The sequence below is a fragment of the Strigops habroptila genome, chromosome Z, assembly GCF_004027225.2.
Source record: "Strigops habroptila isolate Jane chromosome Z, bStrHab1.2.pri, whole genome shotgun sequence".
NCBI lineage: Eukaryota > Metazoa > Chordata > Aves > Psittaciformes > Psittacidae > Strigops > Strigops habroptila.
The window spans coordinates 85,473,534-85,496,311 of NC_044302.2; the positions used below are offsets into that span (position 1 = coordinate 85,473,534).

Genomic DNA, 22,778 nt, shown 5'->3' on the forward strand with positions numbered 1-22,778 from the left:
TCACCATCTGCAGGGGTCTGATTTTTGCTGACTGTGTAGGGAGCCTAGGCAGACTTGCCAACTCACTTAGCCATCAAAAAATGTACTATCTGAAGTCAGCTGATGTGAAATTTTGTGGCGCTTTCCGCCCTTACTGCCCATTCTCTCAAACAAAACCCAGGACAAGCTGGGCCAGTGGGCATTGTAGATAGCCATGTGTAAACAATACAAAATGCAATGCACTCTTACTATTCCTGTTGATCTTCCGTAGTTCAGGACTGTGGTGTTCTTCCTGTTCCTCTCTCCATCAAACAGTAATCCTAGACTTCCCATGACTGGGAACCAAACTTCCCCAGGGTTTGTCCTCTGCACTGAGCCATCTGCCTCAGCCATCCCTGTTTCAGTCAGAGCATTTTCATCCTCACCATTTAGACTGAGGAACATGAATTTCTTTAAGCTACTCAATGGGTAGATGCTACTGTTGCTCTACAGGACAATTCTGTGGATTTTCTTGTAATCAATGTGTGCGGTTTAATTCTTAATTGCAGCGAGATACGTTCTCTCTTTTTCTGTTGCAGCTATGAAGGTACCCCATATGCTTCTCAAGCACTTCTGTACAGTTAAATGGCATTACCATTGCTGTGTGAATGGAACGGCTGTCATAAATACTTACTGTTGAGCTTTGAGCAGGCAAGTTTGCTAAAGAAAAGTTAGACCTATGAAAAGTCGGTAATTTATGACTTAGTCCTTTCCTGTATTCACTAATGTGTGGAAAAAAAGCATAAAACAATGAAGCCTATTTATGAATTGGTCATAGCTCTTTCCAAATTTGGCTTATTCAAAGTATCTTTTTTTCCCTCTTCCTTAGATAATAAAAGTCTTAGTGAAGGTAGATAGTAGAACAAGGAATGAGTATCTTTAAACTGCTGTTTCTCTGATCAGCAACAAATAATCTATTTGAAAACTACATGTGATAGTAAGAGAGGTTATATCCCACATGATCACTAATCAGGTAAAAATAATGCAATGAAATAAGCTACAAAAGACTGAACATGAAATTAGAATTATTCACCAATGGGCTTAGGGCACCTCACTTTCAGTTGCAGAATACAAGAGGTTTAGAGGGAGAGGTGGGAAGGTGGGCAGAGGAAAGAGCAGCATAAAATAAAGACAAAATGAATGCATAGCTGCATCCAAGTTAATAATTCAGCAGTTGAGAGTTGATTCAGGTGGAGCAGCAGGACCAGTGGAGTGGCTATGTGAAGTCTAGCCCACAGTCTGTCTGTCCCCTTTGCAAGGGTGGCAAGGAACAGATGTCCACTGAAGATCAGACCACAGCAAGCATGGATGACGTTTCCTTTAGAATACCCTACAAGCTTTCAGAAATTTGCAGCTGAGGGACTTCTGCATCCAGAGCTGGTATCCATGTGTCTAACAGCCATTGCTGTGTGTTTCTTCCAGTAGTTTGTCTAATCATTTTTTGAGTGCATGTGAATTTTGGTATTAGGTCAGAGCATGAGCATGGTGTCACAGCCTTGTGGCTTTGCCGTATGGTCATGGTTTTGAGCTGATCTTGCTGCCTGTCCTGGGCTCTGTGCCCCATGCTGAGGTGACTTTACCTGAGAGGTCCCAGAGTGACTGAGTGGGCATGGGCTGCTGGTTGTACTGGAGCATCGCTGTCTTTAGAGCTGGAACAGGGACAAGGGTGCTCCTCACCTCTTGAGTGAATGCTACAGGGTCACTCAGGTGCTCTGTCAGCTCCCTCAAAGGTATTAAAAAGAAGATCATATTCACCTTCCTTCCTTTCAGAGGATTAAGTTGGTACTTCAAATGTTAGAACATTCTTCTACAATTTATGTTAAATTCCTTCTGATAGAGAAAATTTTTTATGACTCAGTTGTGTTTGGGTTTGGTTTATTAGGTTTTGGTTTTTTTTGTAATGTCTAGACATGTGGGAGGTGTTTAGGCTGCTAAATCATTTCTTCTTTGTATTATTCTATTACCTGGAAAATCTTTCAGATTCTTTTAAGCACCTCCAATTTTAAGGGCATCTGAATTTAAGAACAGGTCATCAGCAAAACTCAGATGAGTTCTCAAAAAAAAAGAAAAGCCTCTGACATAGATCCAGCATACTTGCTTTGTCACTGAGGTTTGTTCTTTTCCTAGACCCAAAATAGGATTTCAGCTACAAAACTCCTTTGCTTCCTGCTGTCACTGCCTAATAAAATAATGTACAGTTTTTTGTAGGACATAGTGTTTGGTGAAGGATTGTGTTTTGCCAGAAAAAATCAGACCGGCCTCTTGATGGCTCAAATATTTAGTAAGTTAATTTCCTGAAGAACTGTAAACTAACCAGATGTAAAGTGTCAAATGCATCAGGTTAGAAAATAAATTGAAAAACTGACAAGAAAAGTGTTACCTTCAGTATCAGCTAAGTGAAGAAAAATGCTCAAAACCAGCACTGAACCTCTGTCTTAAAAAATACGTTACTTAAAGCGAAAATAAGACATGATAAAAAGTAGATCTTTAGACTAAGGAGGAAAATGTTTTACTTTGCATGTGTGGTACCAAGCATCACTTTACCAGGGAAAGAACCTTTATTTTTAAAGCACTGGAACTCTGAATCCCAGTCCCAACCCTTATGCTGATTCTCTGTGTGAAAGTGGCATTGGTTCACCTTGATTCATTTTTAAGAAGATTAAAACATATTCAGACCCTTTATGAGTGGATTATATTAGACTGATTTAATCTACTGTAATCCACTTTTTTATTTTCTAAGTACACATTCTTACAAATACTTAACAAAGAAAAAATATTTTGCCATTGTATTTATGTATATAAAACAAAGATGAAAGTATTTCTTGTGAAATCAAGCTTTGAATGTTTTGAGATGTTCTTAGTGAGAAAGCATTGTGATACTATGATTTTGTGCATGTCTATGTACCTTTCAGTTTGTATCAAGTTTGCCTAGCCATTTTCTAATAGCCACTTCTGTGACTTCCTAAGGTAGTTATTTCCTTCTTTGTTTTTATGTAGTTTCAAGATCCCTTTCAGTCAAATAGAATGGTAATAGCACTCAGGAAGCTACACGTCCACTGCCAGAAACATATCATTTCATTGGTCATTTTATTTGGGATCAGTTACTTCACATAATTTGCTGTCTAGTCTGAGTTGTTCAACGAATGCAGTTCCTTTTGCTGAGTTTCCTTTTCTAAGTTGCTTGCAAATATTGCCTGTGATGGTGGAGGTTCTTCCTAACAGTTTTCACTGTGTGGTCATGAGTCAGGTTTATGTCACTTCACTCCTTCAGTTGTCTCCCAGAACTGTACTATATTAAGCCCATGTTATCATCTGCCTGTTTTTGACTATCAGATAGCTACTGTTGAAAACTCAAAAGCTTTTCTCAGTGGTTGCATTTTAAAAGCATTTCATAAATCATTTGATTCAGTGCATGAGGCTTAAGTAAACTATTTTACCTCATATCCAATTCCCTTAATGCACTCTTGATTTACCTCTCCTGGACTGTGCTATTTCATGTACTTCAGTTCCTCATTGAAAATGCTTCCTTGCAGGATTTATGTATTCTTTTATTAATCATGCCATTGTTGTGATGTGTTTGTTTTTTCTTTTCCTCTTAGAAAATGTTTCTCTTTGGGATGTGTTGTTTTCCCGGATAAATTATGTTTATTAAAAACCTGTAGATGTACTTGTTCTAATCACTTATTGTGGCCACACAATACTTACTGTGTACTTATTGTGATTACAACATGTTTTCTCTTTGGCAGACAATGTGTATCTGTTTTAGTCAGTCCTTTGTAAACAATGGGACCAAAGTTTATTTCAGGATGAAATACTTCATCAAACTTCAAACTGTGAGAGAGAAGAACAAAAGCCAAATGTCGTCACCAGATTTCTCAATTATCTGATAAATTTCAACAAAAGGATCTCAAAACACAAAGTTCAGCACAGAATGGCATGGTAACATCTGCAGTTTCAGTGGCATACATTTTAAAGGACTTTGGTTTTTTGTATATATTTTGTAATAATGATATTGATTTCAAAGGAGGGGAGAAGGAGAGCTCTCTAGTGGTAGTAATTAAGTAGTAAAGATGATGCTACCTAAGAAGTTTGAAAACAGATGCATGAAAAATAGTCATAACTAATAGACGTACCTAGAGCCTCCTGATGCCCCCCTTGCAGAAGCAGTTCATATCACGTGAGTTCTTCAAGGAACTGGAACACAATCTTTTTAAAAATGCCTGACTGCTTCAATGAATTGATCTCACTGTTATAGCATACAGACAGGATATGAAGCAACAGGTACATTTTGGAAAATTCCTTCACCAGTATTCACCCCTTAGTTTGTCACTGACTGGTTAACATAGGGGGTGTATTAATTCTGGTAGACTAAACATGCCCACATGTGTTTTCTCTTCTGGAAGCGAATTGCCTCCACAGCCTGCTGCCATACAACTGGACTTCTTCATTACCCAGGCAAGGTGGCCGCAAGAGAATGAACCTGTGCTAACTCTCAGACTGTGTTCAGTTGTTTTAGAGAGTATTAATTGGCCAAAACCACCACTTTATGAAAAGTTACAAGTACAGACAATCAAATTCCCTGGTGGGACAATGTTTCCTAGCAGAGTTAAATGTTCGCATGCGAAAAATAGACATAGTGTGTACTGTTAAGATTTTACTCTAAACTTTATAAAAGCTTTGTAACAGCCTTGTAAAACTTCAATTCCTTAAAAATTATTGTTAAAATAATCCTTTGAAATGAAATGTTATTTTAAATGGGATTCATGCATTTCAGACTTTCTTTCGTCTTCTGGGTTCAGTTAAAAGAGCACAGTGACCAGATAAAAGGATGAGTCAGACCAGGCTGATTCATTGGCAAAAGAGTAGAAAAAGTATTTTTCCTATAAGCTTTGATTTATTATTTTGTAACTTTATATATACAGCTGTAGGAATTCATGATTATATTTCTGATTAACTAAAGATACATAGAACAAAGAACACTACTGGGCAGTGTACAGGGAAGCATCCACTATAACATTCTGAGCCTGTCTTATGTGACCCATCCTTTTGAATGCAATGGGCTTATTCATGTGAAGATAATAAATCTGTGTGGAAGCCCAGGCTGTGTGCGTAAGTCAAATATCTGCACTTCTGTTGCTCTTTATGAATTGCCACACTGATTCTACAATGAAAATTATTCATCCTTACCATGAAAAGATGATCACAGGTAGATATTCTTGCTGCGTGTTTTTAATGGAGGAATGTATTAGCAGAATAAATATTCAGGTTTTTCTTCATAACGAAAAATAGTCAAAAAAAAAAGACCTTTCACGCTATGTTGTTTTAGTTTGATGGCTTGTTCCAAAGACATCACACCAAAATATGAATAAGCTATAATGACAGCAAAGTCACGTAACAACTCTGAACAAAGTAAATATATAATATTAGTCATTGCTCCTCCAGTCAAACCTATGTTCCTGTGGAATGCAATGCCAAACACTTTCTAGAATTTTACTGCCAGTATTGGTCTTGAAAGTATATGCTGAGTCATTTGCACCATCTGTTATCTGTGCACTTAGCAGCAGAGAGAAATGTTGGGAAGTTTCTGAAGACATCTGCTTATTCCACTGAGCTTACTGATTCAGGTTTCTTTCCTTAAATCATAGGTACTTACACACCTCCTAAACTATACTCTTCTTCCTTGTGGTTCTTTAGAATTTTAGAATAAGAGTAGAAATTTTAGTCTTCCAAGTCCGATGCCACCTTGCCTCTCTTTACTAGTTTAGAAGACAACAAGAGATTCTTAGAAATAATAGGTGTGATAAGAAGCAGGGGGTTTGCATGATAGTGCATTCACCATTGCATGAGTTTTAAAACAGTAAATATTGCAGACTTTCTCACTGGCCAACTTGGTTACTCTTTGCAGTATTCAGGCAATTACTTTGAAAGTCGAAATGCTGAGATGGTATTTTGCTGTATTTCCTGTCTGAGACTAACTAATGTGTCATTCTAAGGTACTTCATGATACCAGAGGCAGTAAATTATGTGACTGACAACTGATGGACAAGTGTGTAAGCTATGTATCTATAGCAATATCTATGTATGGTTTACTCTTGAAATTATGGGTTTCATATAGTAGCCCGATCCTAGTGTTGTATTAGTGTAATGTGCATATAAACAGATGACACAGGGAAATTACTTCTAATGGATATAACTTGTATTCTGAAATATGAAAGCAGAGACAGAATTTGAAAATATGTAGATGCCAAATCCAAAGCAGATATGTAGATGCCAAATCCAAATCATGAGAAACTTTTGAGGCCAATAAACCTTTAATGGAAATTTAAGTGTAACAATTGGGAGGAGTTGGCCATTCACCTTAGATGATGCAGGAATTAGTAAGAAGCACATGCCCTTTTTCCTAGTTCTGTGTGACATAGCTATTAGAAATGTCATTAATATGCAGGTATAGCATTTTCTTAGCACACCTTTTTGATTAGTTAAATTATATTTTAAATAATTCTTAAATTTAAGAAATCTTTAAGAAACTGTTGGAAATAGTGGCTCGCAAATAAATATTTACAAATAACACGTTGTATCTATATAAGAAACAAATGCAGTTTAATTGAATTCCCACTGGAACATATACTCTAATTTTTACAGTAACTTCAACCAGCAGTAGCTCGTGTCCTCCAGATTTTAGGCAGATGTTTCCTACTACTGCATTACAGTATGCGCTACATGTGAGCAAACATGCTTTGTGCTTTTTTTGACCTTTGAAGCCCAACCCTGAAATTTGCGTTCGTTTTGTGCAGTAACTTTCTGTGACAATACTAAAACCAGGGGGCTTACTTGTGGATTGTCTAGCTGCCTCCACACTCACCAATTAAAAGTGCTCACTTTTGATGGGCATTGGGGTAGACTGGGGAAGGAGCTACCTCCTGTGTCCATACTATGAATCTCATTTGGGTTTTGGCACAGGACAAGCACATGCCAGCTGCCTAGAAGGAATGGTTCCTCACCCACAACAGCTCCAAAGTAGACCTGCTGCTGTTGCTTGGGGTAGTGCTATGTGGCCAGTGCCACACCAGGGATTTTTCTAACAGTTATACCCAGGTCAACCACGTTCTACAGCTTGGTAATGCTTTTTTGATACTTTTAAATTTACTAGGATAGACACAAACCACCTATGTCTCGACAAGATTTGTATCCATCTTCCCTCCTTCAGATATCACTTACTTTCAGAACAACTGAAAAGTAACAGTGGTCATGAATGCATGAGTGATTGATTACAAGGCAAGCTCTTCAGGGTAGGGACAGGCTACTTCACCAGTCCTGCTGTAGTTTTGAAAGGGAGAATCAGAAGGGTGAGTTCAAAATACCCATTTCCTTTAATTCCCAAGTTAATCTTTGCTCCATGATTGTAAAACATGCCTTTGCAAACTGAGAGTACCATTTCTGTGACACATGCAGCGACCGTGGTATGAAAGGAAAAAGGAACTTAGTAAAAAGTGTGGAAACCAACTACTGTCTGTGCAATAGTCTGCTTGTTACGTAATTTCTAAATCAATTTGTATCTCACTATAAGGGTATGGCTGTGAGAAGATAAGCTGTGCCTGAGGGAATGACTACAATATGGGAGTGGAATTGATTGGTCTGATGACAACAAAATCTCCTGGTGGAAACCTTCATAAGTTCCAGTAAAATAGAAACCTTTTCTTCATCCACTGAGAAAAATAGTTTGCCTTTTATTGTTGTCCCTTAGAGGGTGCTGGGTGACCTTTCTGTGATTTATTTCTTATGAGCTGAAAAGTTAATATTACAAAAAGATATTTGTAGCGGGTTTGTGTGAAATTCTGAAACGAAGAGTAGTATCCTGTGATGAAGGAAGAGGCTTGGAAACAAACTTTTAAAAATCAGAAGTGCCCTGTGATTAATGTATTCGTCAGGATAACTGCTAAGTTAATATATGTACTTAGAGAACTAATTGTAAATGATCAGTGATTATTGCTTTCACAATTGGGAGGATTTTCTAATGTCATCAAGACAGATAATGTAATCAGTCCTTGGAAAAACAGCTTTGGCATGTCTCACAATTACAGTCTTAATAGTTTTTCCAAATTAATGTCATTTCACTTAAAACTTTTAAAAATTACTGCTGCTAACGTGGAAATAGTGATTAACCCATTGCCAACTAAGAAATTAAATGCCATTTTTTTGCTGATTGGTAGGAGATATTTTTAGGTCATAGAGGTTTTTAAATCTATATATCAATATAAAAAAAAAGACCATCTACGCAAACATAGCATGTATATATATAGTTATTAGTATATAAAATTATATGAAAAGCTGACTATGTAAATACAAGATTCTTTATTTCATAGAATAGACCTTTATTAACTCAGGGATATAATCTGAGAATGTGTTATGTAAAAATCTCCGTATAATGCAGGGCAAAAATGCTTCTTACTTAAAAAAAAAAAAAAATCTCTGTAAGTGTGTAGCAGAGGAATGGCCACTCTTCACTTTTCTACAGCGAATAGCAGCACATTGGAATGGGGTTGTGAAAAATTCCAACCTCTCACACCGAAGCGAAGTTAGAGTTGCTCCTGCTAAACTCTTAGGTTATACAGCAGAAGTAGAAAAATAATTAAATAATAATAATTATTATTTCATATAGTAAAACTGGTAGTAGCGTACATGATTTATGGGATTTGATATTAAACCAATGTTCTTTTTAAGTGGTTTATATATGGGATAAGTCATGCAAGAACAACACAAGTAACTACACTGAAATTCCTACCCTCTACAGTGGTATTTCTTCAGCATCATTTTGAAAAAAAAATAAAAAATCCCCATACAAACTAAAGAGACCAACGTTTGCAACTAATTGTGCAAGAACTGGTTGGTTATTAAGGAAAAGAAACAGAAAATCACTGGCAAGTGTTTTTAGCAACAAAATCTCAGACAAATCCAAGCTGAATTCAAATGTTTGTCAGGCTTTTTTATCAAGTCTTTCACCCCTTTTGCTAAACCCGTAGTACCCATCTGAGGACCAGCTCCTCAGAACCATCCGTTTACAAATGTCTGAAATGTGCCTAGCCTGTAACAAGGTCTGTCACAAGCTACACAGGAATAGCTAATGCCAATTGTATAACAGAATTGCCATTCAAGATGGCCTTGACCTCCAGTCTGGATTCAGGTGCAGTCATGACTATTTGAGGTGTTGGATCCTACTCTGACTTATATATAGAGGTAGATACGTGATTAAACATTTACTGCTTTATTTTGTTGTACATTTTTAGTTATTTCTCTTTTGTCGTTACAGCTCATTTTTTTCCCCACCGTACTGCTTCTTAAATAGCATTTATTTTTCACTCACCTTGTTACATACTTAGTAGAAAGCTCTCCTTATATTTTGTTTCTTTTTGTGTCTCCTTACTTCCTTATCCTTTCTTAAAGAAAATGATGTTTTACATAAAACAGTAATTCACAGACTTTGAAAGTATCTCATTCAAGAAATCAGCCAGCATATGGATTAATTCAAAGACTTTGATGTAAAAACATAATTTTATTGAGAGATTTTTAGTTGAGATTTGTCACACCAACAATACGATAGAAACGATTAATGGACAAGATCAAGATCACTTTTTTTTTTTATTTAGTATTTATAATAGTTATGCTAAAAAATACAGTTTAGGAGCAGGGTCCACTGTGTGGAGCTCTTCAAGAACTGAGCTTTTGATCTTACAGCCTCTTGAATACTGTAGCTTTAATAATTCTACTTGTAGCCTTAAAAACAATATATTTTTTCCAACAAGCAGTTTATTGTTTTCTCTAATAATCATCTATATAAAGCTGCTACTGTCTAAGAATTTGGTATGGATTTCTTAACAAAAATTCCCTTATTAATTATTTCCACCCAAAGGAGACTCATGCCAGCTGGAAGGAAAGTCCTTCAAAACAGACTGTGCCTTGGTTGCTGTAAGTTGCTTTCCTGGGAGACAGGGAACTTGCATTAACATAGCTGCACTGACCCAGATGGCAAGGAGTTTCTGTGCTCCAGCTGGGTATTTGAATCCTGAACTGGAGATTTTTCAGACAAGCTTTTTCAGTTCTTTCATTTTTTGAGTACTGTTTAAAGCCTCAGAACAAAAAGAAACTTATTTTCGCATTACTTAATGAAACCCACCTGATTCTCAGCAGCCTAAGATAATTCCCTTTTTACAACACAACATTTTCTCTTGTGAAGACAGAAACAGTTCACAAATCTGAAAAGTTTTAACTTAGAAAGTGAAACAAGCTTAAAGCAGAACAAGTATTTTTTAAATTATTATATTAGTGAAAAATAGTAACTTTGACATCTGCAATCCAAGAATTGGTAGCTTATTTTGTGTTACCAGTTATTTTAGCTAATAGGGGATCTAGAAAAAACATTTTAATAGATGAAAAGCACAAGAGTAGTTAGTAACTTTGTCATTTAAATGACAAGAAAGCAAGCCTGAAGCTCTTTGAGAAACAAGAGCATTTGAGCAAAGATTTTATTGGTGGAAGAGAGACACAAATACTGATGAGTAGATTTTATATATAAATGCTGATGATGACCTGGAAATTTGTTTATGTTAACAGGATTGTTATTTTTGGTCCTGTATGATAGACACTATACTGGAGAACAACCTAATCTTACTAACGTCATCTCGGTTCTTCCTTCTTTACTTCTTAATTTCTGAAATTGTTCTCAGTTCTTTGTGGTAAACACCGAGTTTTCTCATGTATGCTGTATGCCTCCAAGCACAATTTGTTTTCCTCTTCTTGTTTCATTCCTTTGGCAAGTGCAATAGAAAAAATACGACAAGGAGTCCCAGGGCTTTTTGTCTGCTTTTCTCTCGGAAAAACCTCTTTGACTGTCTCTATGTAAAGCTAAAGGGAGGATGCTGACACCACCCTTGCAATTCAAAAAGCTTGTGAGTGAGCTGTCAGTCCTTCTAATCTCCCAGAGAGAATGGGAAAGGGTAGCTACACATCAGAAATGCAGGACTGAGCTATTCACCTTTTCTTTTGAGCTGTGTTTCACAGTCTGACTGTGAACCTGAGTTTGCTGTGATGCAGAAAAAACAGGCTTCTGAGTTGGGCCACTTCAGGTATAAATACAATATTACAATAAAAACCAGGATAAGGAGACATTACAACAAGTAACATTTTTTTTTTCTTCTGTCCTTGGGAAGTGAAAGAAACAGCTGATAATATGAAATGTGCTTGTTTGTTAAAACAGACAACTCTGAAAGAAAGAAATGGGGCCATAGGAGTATGTTCATGCATATTAAAACAAAACCTTCTTGCACTTGATAAGTCTGCGTGCTCAGCTTTTTCTAATCTGTCTGCCATGGACTGTAAAATAGAATTGACCTTTAGTCTCCTTGTAATTAGGTTAACACCCACATTTAAGAATACAATCATGTATTAAAAATAGTCAATTTTGTGTCATCATATTTTGCTAGAATTATCTGCAAAATCTCTGATGCTTTATCTAACAATTAATTTAGAAGGAATATCTCTTCTCATGCACAGAGGATATATCACTAGACAGCTCTTTCAGAGCCAGTGAACTATGATTCCACTATACAGGTACAAATGTATTTTTCCCTTCAGCTGCTTTCTGGCTCAGTCACTTGTCTCTTTTCTTGCAGAACGATTCCTGGGGAAAGCAGTACTCATATGCACTCTTCAAAGCAATGAGCCATATGCTGTGCATTGGTTATGGAGCCCGCGCCCCTGTCAGCATGTCCGACCTCTGGATAACCATGTTGAGTATGATTGTGGGGGCAACTTGTTATGCCATGTTTGTTGGCCATGCCACTGCCCTCATTCAGTCTCTGGATTCCTCACGGCGACAGTATCAGGAAAAGGTAATTAATTTTAACGTAACTTTTGAAGTTCTGTCTTAACTGTGGAAAAGGCTGTATGAGTTTATGTGAGGAGCATCTGAATCCTGCAGCAGATGTCCTTGAAGACAGGAATTCAAAACACTCCATTAGCTCAACATATTCTCTCATGAACCCACTTTCCTTAAGGAGCAGACGGTTTGGTGTGTCACATGCATTGAATGAAACCTTGGATGTGAAACTTGCTTTAAACTCTCCTGTGAAAACTCCATCCCTGGTTCAGACTGTACTTTGTACCACTGTGCTACAATCTGCAGGTACTTGATCTGGGTAGCTTGAACAAGGGCCTTGAGTGGGGTAGCTTGGGCATGTCTATACAATTTCCTGTCTTTCCTTTGGATTGCAGTTCAGAGATCATCTTGAACATGCCCAAAGAATGCCCTTTAAGTGAGGACCGGACCATTAAGATCAATGAGTTTTGTGTGGAACTATTTCAGAGAAGTGCTCAGAAGAGGACTTTCTTTGCTTTATAGTGGCATAGTTTATATACTAATCCGTGACCTGTTAGGTCCTCTCCAAGGACAAAAGGAACTGTGGTGAAAGGGTAGAAAAGTAGGGAGAGTTTAGTGGAAGAAAGAGAGTTCTTTATGCCACAGGAAGAAAAAGGAGGTTTGATTCCTTGTAGGTATGATTGGAATAAAAAAGACATAAATGGGTACAGGGTGGGAACTTTCTTCAATGAGTACTAATTATGCTGTCAGTTGGGTAATAAAAGTCAGAGGCAAGTGTCAGTGAACCTAGTTATGTTGGCATAAGGAAGAAACGGTCAGTACGAACCTCAGCAAGGGACGATAAGGATGTGCACCTGTTACTGAGGTGCTTAAAAGAAGCCAAAATCAGCTAGCATAGTAAATGGAGACCTGGAGAGGCCATGCCAGGAGACAGGTCAGCTGAGCAAAGTAGTGAAATCAGAGAGTTTGCATCAGCAAATAAGAAACACAGCCTGAGCAACAGTATTTGGCATATGTCCATAAGAAAGTCCAGAAAGGCAAACTGGGCAGAAATCCCAGTGTAATGTAACATAAGCCTGGGAAGAAACCTGGCAGGGAATAAGTAGAGGAGAGGGTGGCCCTGGCATTGGCTGAAGACAGAGAGAAATGACCTGATTTTGCTTGGCAAGAAAAAGAGAAAAGTCCAATAAAGATCTGAGCAGGAGGGATTGGGGTGTTTTCTTTACAAGTAGGCAGAGAGGGAGGATATGAGAGTGTGTGGGAGAAAAGGAACTTACATTCTGTTTTGTTAAGCTCGAGTCACAGCAAGACCATGGGGTCAATATATTAGAGACAGGGAGAGGTAACGGATAAGCTGTAGGTCCAGTAACATAAAAATTACCCAGTGGCTGATACATTAATCACAGCTGTTTAAAACAGAAGTTTGCAAGCGAGAAAGCCCACACAATGTTACCTAGAAACATAAAAGAGAATGAGAGGTTCAGAAGGAGTGAGCATTAAAACCTGTAAAAATCTGAGCTCTGTCAATGACCATGTGAAACCCCCTAATGCATCTCAGTTTAAAGTCAATGGGCTAGGTCATTTAAACCAAATTATCTTGTTGAGTCTATTCTGCCAGCTGAAAGGGAAGTAATTTTACCAAAATGGGAAGCTTGTGGGGAGTTGTGGGGCAAAAATATCTTAATCAGGGACATAAATGAAGATACAGAGAAGGAAACCCTAAAGCTAGTATAACTAGAGTTTCCTTACAGGTTAGGGTCAACATATATACACACACATACACAGATGTATGAAATCAGCAGAAATGTCACCATCCACCTGAAGCCTCGTCTTATTTGTTATCCTTGGACCTTGCTGGCTGCATCATGATACAATGTTTTGAACATCAGAAATATAATGCATGTGTAAAGATACTCATAAATTTTAAATGTATTGAGCTAAGGCAGTTTCATTTGTGTATTTGGTGTAAACTAAACCCCAGCAGCAGTCAAGTAGTATTACAGTTCTCATTTTCACATAACAGCAAACAAACCTTTTATTTGTTCTTCTGTTTTTTATGGACACACTTTATTAAACATTGTCCTGGGTTCAGCTATAGCAGTCATTTTTCTCCTGCTTAGTAGCTGGTGCAGTGCTGTGTTTTTTAACTTTCAGCCTGGGAACAACGCTGATAACACCGATGTTTTTAGTTGTTGCTAAGTAATGTTTATTCCAACCAAGGACTTTCTCAGTCTCATGCTTTGCCAGGGAGGAGGGGAAGCCGGGAGGAAGCAGAGACAGGACACCTGACCCAAACTAGCCAAAGGGGTATTCCATACCACAGCACGTCATGCCCAGTATATAAACCGGGGGGAGTTACCCGGAAGGCCCAGATCACTGCTCGGGTCGGGCTGGGTATCGGTCGGCGGGTGGTGAGCAATTGTATCCTCTCCCCTTGTTATTTCACTAATCGTTATTATCATTGGTGGTAGCAGTAGTGGTTTTGTGTTATACCTTAGTTGCGGGACTGCTCTTATCTCAACCCGTGGGAGTTACATTCTTCCCATTCTCCTCCCCATCCCTCCGGGAGCGGGGGGAGGAAGAAGGGGGGGGGGGGGGAGTTTACCCCCCGAGGAGAAAAAAAAAGATATGCAATTGCTAAAATATTTCATTATATACCTCCCAATGTATAGAGGTGATGGCCACGCTGGAAGCACAAACCAGACCAGTTTCATGATCAATGAGTCTATTGTATTACAAGTCATTACCATGAAGTACAGTGAAACAAGAACCTTAGCCCAGGCCCCCCAGCCGATAAACACTAAAACAGCAAATAGTGGCTGTAAGTAAGGTACAACATGCTGAAACTCTGAGATCAAGCGCAACACGTCTGAGAGCCAAATAATCACCATTGTGACGAGTAGTAACAATGAATGCTTATCACAAATATGATTAAACACACTCTGGTCAGATCTGTCGTTATCTCAACCTTTCGTGCCCCACGTTGGGCGCCAAAAAGAACTGTCGTGGTTTGAGCCCAGCCGGTAACTCAGAACCACACAGCCGCTCGCTCACTCCCCCACCCCCCCTTCTTCCTCCCCCTGCTCCCGGAGGGATGGGGAGGAGAATGGGAAGAATGTAACTCCCACGGGTTGAGATAAGAGCAGTCCCGCAACTAAGGTATAACACAAAACCACTACTGCTACCACCAATGATAATAACGATTAGTGAAATAACAAGGGGAGAGGATACAATTGCTCACCACCCGCCGACCGATACCCAGCCCGACCCGAGCAGTGATCTGGGCCTTCCGGGTAACTCCCCCCAGTTTATATACTGGGCATGACGTGCTGTGGTATGGAATACCCCTTTGGCTAGTTTGGGTCAGGTGTCCTGTCTCTGCTTCCTCCCGGCTTCCCCTCCTCCCTGGCAAAGCATGAGACTGAGAAAGTCCTTGGTTGGAATAAACATTACTTAGCAACAACTAAAAACATCGGTGTTATCAGCGTTGTTCCCAGGCTGAAAGTTAAAAAACACAGCACTGCACCAGCTACTAAGCAGGAGAAAAATGACTGCTATAGCTGAACCCAGGACAAACATGAGCATAGACATGTCTGGCATTTTTCAGTTTCTAATCTTTCAACATTTTCATTCTTCTTTTTATTTTTACTTCTTATTTGTTTCCTGACATCTGAGGCAAAAGCATAGCATGGCATTGACAATCAAGAATGAAAGAAATGAAACAGAAATTACATGTTTCTATGCTTTAGAAAAATGTATCTCTCTTTCTGGCAGCCGTTTGTATCCCAGTTATTACAGAGTAGAGCAAAATGATGTCTGAATTAGAGTTTTTTCCTACTGATTTCTGAAGCCGTATGTATACTATCAGCTATAACAAGTTACTGACATGTTTGTATATTCTAGCCCATTGCTTTATCATAGTTTAATCATGTATTTTGAAATAGATCTTTGATTAAAGCCTAAGAATTATAAGCCATTACTATATACTGTTAATGAATTTTGTGTATTTTTCTTTACTCTGCAAACTAGATAAATGGGTATTTCAGAGACCAGCTTGTGCTACCTATTGTATCATCATATTTTTAAAATCATTTGCAGATAAAATAGCTTATATTTAACATAACTGAGACTTGAGGAAAAGGTAAATCAAATCTCCAGCCACAGGTTTCAGAGTTTTGATATATACACTGCAATATCTATTTTTTGCCTACTGCATTGCTTTTTCTTTTTGTTTCTCCAGGAATTAAAAGATTGGAAGAATCAGAATACTGTGACTTTTCTGATTTTTTTTTTTTTTTTTTTTTTTTTTTGGCTTAAATGCTGAGATCAACTTCTATTTTAGTCTTACATATATAGGATGGTATATTTCCTGACTCCATTGTTTTCTTTGTAAGAGTTACAGAAAATAATGTAATTAACATGAATTGCTAGGCAACATAGAATGATAGCAGAGATAAAGAAAGAGGTTGTTCTTTGATTCTTCTGTGAGTAACATCAAAATTTTTTTCCCCTTTCATTTTGACTGTTATTTTCTGGTATAGCTAAAATAATATTTCATCAATATATCTGTGGAATGCAACTAATGGAAGGAGAATTCTGGTCTTGTCACACTGAAAGCAGATAGTAGTAACACATTTGCTGAAATCACCACATCTTCCTCATTCAGATCCTCCCAAAGCTCAGGATATGCAAAACTAGAACAGGCATAATTCAAAATGGAAGAAATAAACACAGGAAGAAGAGAGAGCTTTCATTAAGTCAAATAGTCAAACACCATCTGAGAGCACCAGCTAAGAATTTGACATGTGCTAAGCATTGCCCGTTGAAGGAAATCAAAGAATTGTAAGAAAGCTAATATTGATCCACATGTTTATTGTTATGGGAGAAAGACATAATTTATCAGAGGAAATTAACAGCAATTATCAGCAGTCAAATATAGAAGATGGACAGTAAAACCACATGCCAAGAAATGCTACAAAAAAGTACACATTGGTACCCTCTGGTCACTTTTGAGGAAGTTCATATGTTTTTCTGCTGAAGTGAGTGGAATCATTCTCCAAGAAAAAATACCTCTCAGACTGAATACAGACATCAGATCTTGGGATCAGTGAGTGAAGGGCCAATACCTGGCAAAGGAGAAAAACATATCCAAGTCAGGTATACTCAATCCGTATTCCCTTTTCAGTAAGAAAGTCTGCCAGACTATTTTACCTTATAAAAGGTCTGAAAAAATCAATAAATCAATGGCATCTTGGCACTTTCCTTCCCGCCTTTAGTATAAGTGAAAGGTGAATGCAGTAGTAAATAAAAGACACATTTTTAGTGAAGACACCTTTGATGTTTTCTGGTATCTAGGAAGTCACCACATCTCAAAGACATTTGCATTTGCAAAGACAACATTTATTTGAAAAAACTAGTAATGCATATGTAGAGCTTGTTAACAAACTAGTGTGAAACAAAGCAGCCAAATGAACAGTCACTTAACAAGGAGGTGATGATCATTAGTTAAGTATTTCTTCCTTTAGATGTTGGCAGTGTTTAATGGGAAGATGTTTAGCTAATATTGTGGATGTCATTGAATAATCTTGGTTGAAGACAGGCTCATATTTCATCTCTTCCAGTCCGTTGTGGGCATAGAATGCATAGGAACAAAGTCACAAAAAGATAGTAGAGGCAAGATTTGTAGTGGCATACAGATTGTCTCATAGGTTAAAAATTTATCACTTGGTTTGATAAAATGGCAGTTTTAGATCAATTCTCATTATGCTATCATTTTATATATTTTAATTTTTGTTTATTGGTAAGCAACTTGAACAACTGCACAAGGTTTCAAAAACAGGAAAAACAATCAGAACAATTTTACCAACCAATTTCAAGTAATAAAGAGGCATAAAATATATTTAATTCAACCATACACATATCATAGGAAATGGAAAAAAATTACAACTATAGCCATATAGGGGATGCTCTCCCAGTCATGGGAATATATTTTAAATCATTATTAGAGCTGTGAAAGAATTCTGGGTCGATATCAACTTAAAATGTCCCAAAGGACATCTCCTTCTAACCCTGTACTCTATTTTTATCATATCTCTTAATTTATTGTCTTGTAGCACATCTTTAGTTACACCAGTCTAGTTCAAAGAGGGAAAGGGACCTAAATGTTCTTTTCTACAGAGAAAAAGTGATAATTGCATATAAAGATAATTTAAAAGTAACTTGAGAATAGGCATTGTGTATTTTTACATAGACAGTGTGAGGATTCAAAGCACAGATTACTTTTTTTATTTCTTAAGCATCCAAATAAATGTTTACAAATGAATGAGTTAAGGCAGGAGGGTGGCTTTAGATTTCACAGCACAAGGTCTTGGACCACCTTTTCAAGTCTACCTCTCACAGATCCGGTTTGAGTATCTAAATTGTCCATGTAGTCCATGGGAAGACACTTGACATGCAAAAGACAGCAAGCTATCAGGAGCAGCTTTGGGGCAGCAGCACCTGAAGCATAGCTCCATTTCCTTTTCCCTCCACAAGGCTGTGGTTTATACTCAAGCACTTCATGCAGTGAGACATCTGAGGTCCTGTCTTCAAAAACTGGGGCAGAGGACCACCTGTTTGCACTTCTTTCTCTAAGTGGTTATTTTAGGGTGTGGTGAAGTGGCTATGCCATAGAGTAAATCGAGTCTTGGTAGCCACTCATTCAGTCAGTGATGCCTCTGCGTCTTCTTAAGAGGAATGGGAGGCAGCTCTTCCATGTTTTCCTAACGTTCAAGCACTTTGTGGTTAAACCGAAGGCAGAACAAGGCAGATATTAAGTTCTCAGTATGCTCATTAGACCTGCTTTGGTGCCTAGGAGACTTTTGGGGAATCTTAGGTACCTGTAAGTATCTCATCTGTAAGTATCAGGGACTTAATGTATCTCCACAGGAATCTTAAGAAATGGCATTTCTGGTCATGATTCAAATGTGTAGGAAAGGAAGAGCTATGGTAAACTCAGTACCATATCACTGTTTAATTAGGCTTGTACCAGCTTTTGCTATATTTTTTTATTGAAATAAATATAAATATCCATATATATGTAAATGTAATTTTTTGTCAGCTTGTTCTAGACAGAGTCCAGAGGCAGATTCAAGAGAGTAAAACATATAAAGAAGAGTTTCTATTGGCTACATATTATACATAACAGTCATAAAGAATCTTTAAGAATCTAATTGTCTGTTCTGGCTTTTTTTGGTTAAACTGGACAGATGTTCAAAATACAAATTGCAGAACTTGAATTTTAGACACCCAGTTGATCTTGCAATACTGGAGTTTTAGCATGTAATTCCTAGATCTGATCTAAGCAGCAAAGTTTCTCATGAAATACTGATTTCTAAGTTCAGTAGCTTTTTATGGTGTTCACATTTGTTTTAAAAATGGACCTCTTGCTTTTCTGACGCTGCTAGTGATTTTTAGAAAGCCTGAAAATACTGTAACACAAAAATGTTCTGCGACTGGTCTCAAGTCTTTCTTTGTACTTAACAATAAACCATTTTTATTTATACAGCATAATTTTAGCAATAGGTGTGCCATGTTCAGGTTCCTGGAGAAGGTGAGCCACCTGGGAGATAAATCTTATCTTTTCTGTGCAGTTGTGCTACAGTATACATGCCACCCCAAAGGAATTACTTATTTTTCAGAATGAGGGATGGTTTAGTTTATACTGTACTTACATCTACTCACAAGAAGAAAAAAAAAAACAGAGATAAGGCAAAATCTTGTCACTGGCTACCAGCCTATAATTTTGCAAGCTTTTATAAAAGTCTCATCAGCTTGCACAGGTGTGTATCCTAATTAGCTTTGCCACAGCACAGTATTTTAAATAGTAAACAATTTTTGAAGTGTGTTACAGATGATCAGGTACAATCTAAAAGCTTTGTATGGACTCAGACCTTTGGAACTCATTATTGACTTTACCAAAAGCATTATACTCATCATAGCATTATGAAGTAGAAAAGTCATTATTCCCTAAATACAGAGGCATAATTGTAAGTTGTTGCCTGAGACAGTATTTCTGGATTGTTTCTGGTAATTATAATTCTTACGTTTGTGATTTTATTTGGAAGTCCATGGTGCCTTAGAATTAGAAAAGGGTCTGTAAGTCTTCACTTTTGGATTATTTCTCAATCATCTTATGCTGTTTTGGCAAACATCAGGTGACTGGCTGCTAAATGGGTAGATGTATTCCTGCCTTCTGTGAGCCTCTCCTTGTAGAAAGTGCTGAGATTTCTTAGAATAAAGCAAGTTATGAAAAGATACTTAGTATAACCGAATTGCAAAGCATTCTGAGAGGGGAAAACACATGGCTGCAACTCAGAAAAAGCTTTTCAGATATTGTGTTTCACAGGATGCACATTGTTGTTTAAAAGAACATGCACATAAAATAACTTGTAACCTCTTGGGGGTTGCACTAGGTGACCTTTGAAGGCCCCTTCCAATCCAAACTATTTTATGATTCTATATGCGCTTCTTAGGCAAAGCACAAAAGACACTGTGAGATGCCAAGCCTAGAAGAACCATTTCCTTATCATTAGTACACTGCTGTGATATGAGGGAAGGCCAGTTTCTGTTCTCTGGTCAGAGGTCAAGAAAAGCAGTACATCCTATAACTGAGCAACTGGACCATCTTAGTTTACTGAAGAATCAATTTGTCTCTTCCTTAAGCTTTGGACAAACTTTCCATGTGTGAAAAAATTATTGCCATGCAAGTCTTTGAAATGGATCCTTTTAAAAAGCAAGTTCTTTCTGATGAATTGGCATTTTCCACTAATTAATACAAAAAGAACTGGCAAGCCATAATTAGGTTTCATTAGAGCCAGAATTTCCAGGATCAGCAGCTGTATCATGCGGGTGCTGCTAGTAGCATAGCTGTTGGCACAACACTGAGCAGATGAAACATTTACGTTGCTAATAAAACTTTTTTTTTTCTTCTTTTCATTTCAACTATTAAACAGTAAAGTTACATAATTCTGACCTTTGTATACCTTTTTCTACAGTACTTTCTAAATTACTACTTCAAATTGCTTCTTGAAATAACTGAATTTCCTGTGGGCAAGATGCTAACAACTAGACATGTCCATTAGCTAAAGGCATTGTAGCACATGCCAAATTCAGCACTATGCAATGCTTCTGTATTGCAGAATCAATGGAGTGAGATGAAGCCCTTCGTACAGGAAATCACTGCTGACACACATCTCTAAAACACTTTCATTCAAATGAAAATAGGCAATCAACACTTGTCGCTCTTGTGGTCAGAACAGGCATCAAAAGTAGCTGCAGCATGCATTCAGTGCCTAGGGACAGATGCCCCCATAACAGGTCCTCGAGCTGCACAGACTGATACTCATGCCCAGAACTGAATGAAGGAGTGATGAAGCAGAGGTGAGCTGGTCTCCGTCACTCCCTGCTTCCCCCAGAGTGCATGTGGGGAATAGCTCCTATCTCCCCTTCAGGCACTGCTTTTAGTGTATATTCATTTTTACTGGCACAGGCAAATTGAAAAGAAAGAAATGGAATCCAAACCATTCGAAAGGTAAAGAAAATGTAAAAGATGACTGAATAGTTAAAATTAAATTTCGCTTTGAAACTGGCAACTTTAAGGAGACCATTACAGCATATCAGATATTTTAAAATAAGCTGTCATCTGTACATTATTTTTCTCATTAAGAAAGAAAATTATCCTGCCTTAGAGTCGATACAGTTTCACCTGTAACACCATGAAGAAGAGATGTCTTGCTTTTCATGCCTTGGAGCTGCAATAGTTGTTTCATTAAATAAGAGATCTGTCATTGCCTCTGTGAAGAGAGGAGCTGAGCCTGGGTTTCATGCTCCTCCTCTCCCCTTTTTAAAACAGTAAAATACAAATTTGTGCAAGATAAAGAACACACTAAGAAAACAAATCCTATTCAGAAAGTTCCTAAAACTTAATTAATTTCTCAATTACACTAGTTGAAAAGAACAATAGGAGATTTTGTGTTTTGTGGCAATTGAAAGGAAATGTTTAATAACAGCATGTAAGTAAAATGACAGCTTAAAGCATTTTTGCAAGCAACAGTACTCTTTGGGGGGTAATTAGCAAAAAATAGATAATAAACAGATGATAGCTTTTAGGCTAAACAAATCAGTTTAGCTTTTAGGCTAAACTTCAGTTCCATCTCATGATAAAGAACTGTAAAAGCCAACCTTTCATAACGTTAAGGAGGAAACTTACTTTTTATTTTGATCTGTGGTTGATTATAAACTATTTTTTTCTTTCTGTGAAAATATCTGTATGCTAAGCAGAATAGCAGTGAAGAATGCAGATTGTAGAAATATCTCTGGACTCAGAGTGAATTCACCCAGTCAGTGACTGTGAGATGGATAGGTGAACTTATTACCTTGCTGCTACCAAAATAAGATAACCAAATGTTTTATTAGTATGTTCACTGTTTGGTGTCTTTCCTGAACATAACCAGATCTCTGGTCATTTGAGAACCATCTGTGCTTACTCATCTTTGGTATGTATGGTTATCATACCAGATAATTGTCCTATGAGTAAATGTTAGTCCCAGCTTCAAGTCTGACCAGACATTCAGCCTCGACAGTCAGATCAGAAGTTCAGCTGACTCATGCAACATGGACTATGCATAAATAAGAGGTATTCGTGAAATGGAAGTAATTTGTTTTTCTGATGTGGTTGGGGGAACACATACATAAGAGACACATGAGGATTTTCCCAGTAAAAGCTAGGATGAAAAGGATTTTAAAAGCAGGAACTGTACAAATTCCAGCAGTACAGTAATCCTTGCAGCGATACAGTAATGTTTCTTGATTCCTGGTTGAATTTCCAGTGAATGACTAGAGTCCCCTT

The 22,778-nt window shown here is 37.6% G+C and overlaps 1 protein-coding gene across 1 annotated transcript in view; it reads left to right on the plus strand.

Annotated features, from left to right (window-relative positions):
• Positions 1 to 22,778, plus strand: part of HCN1 (hyperpolarization activated cyclic nucleotide gated potassium channel 1) — a 193,241-nt gene that overhangs the window by 117,968 nt on the left and 52,495 nt on the right. The window contains exon 4 of the mRNA XM_030470497.1: positions 11,685 to 11,903. Coding sequence (XP_030326357.1) covers positions 11,685 to 11,903 — 219 coding nt within the window. The remainder of the gene's footprint in view (positions 1 to 11,684; positions 11,904 to 22,778) is intronic.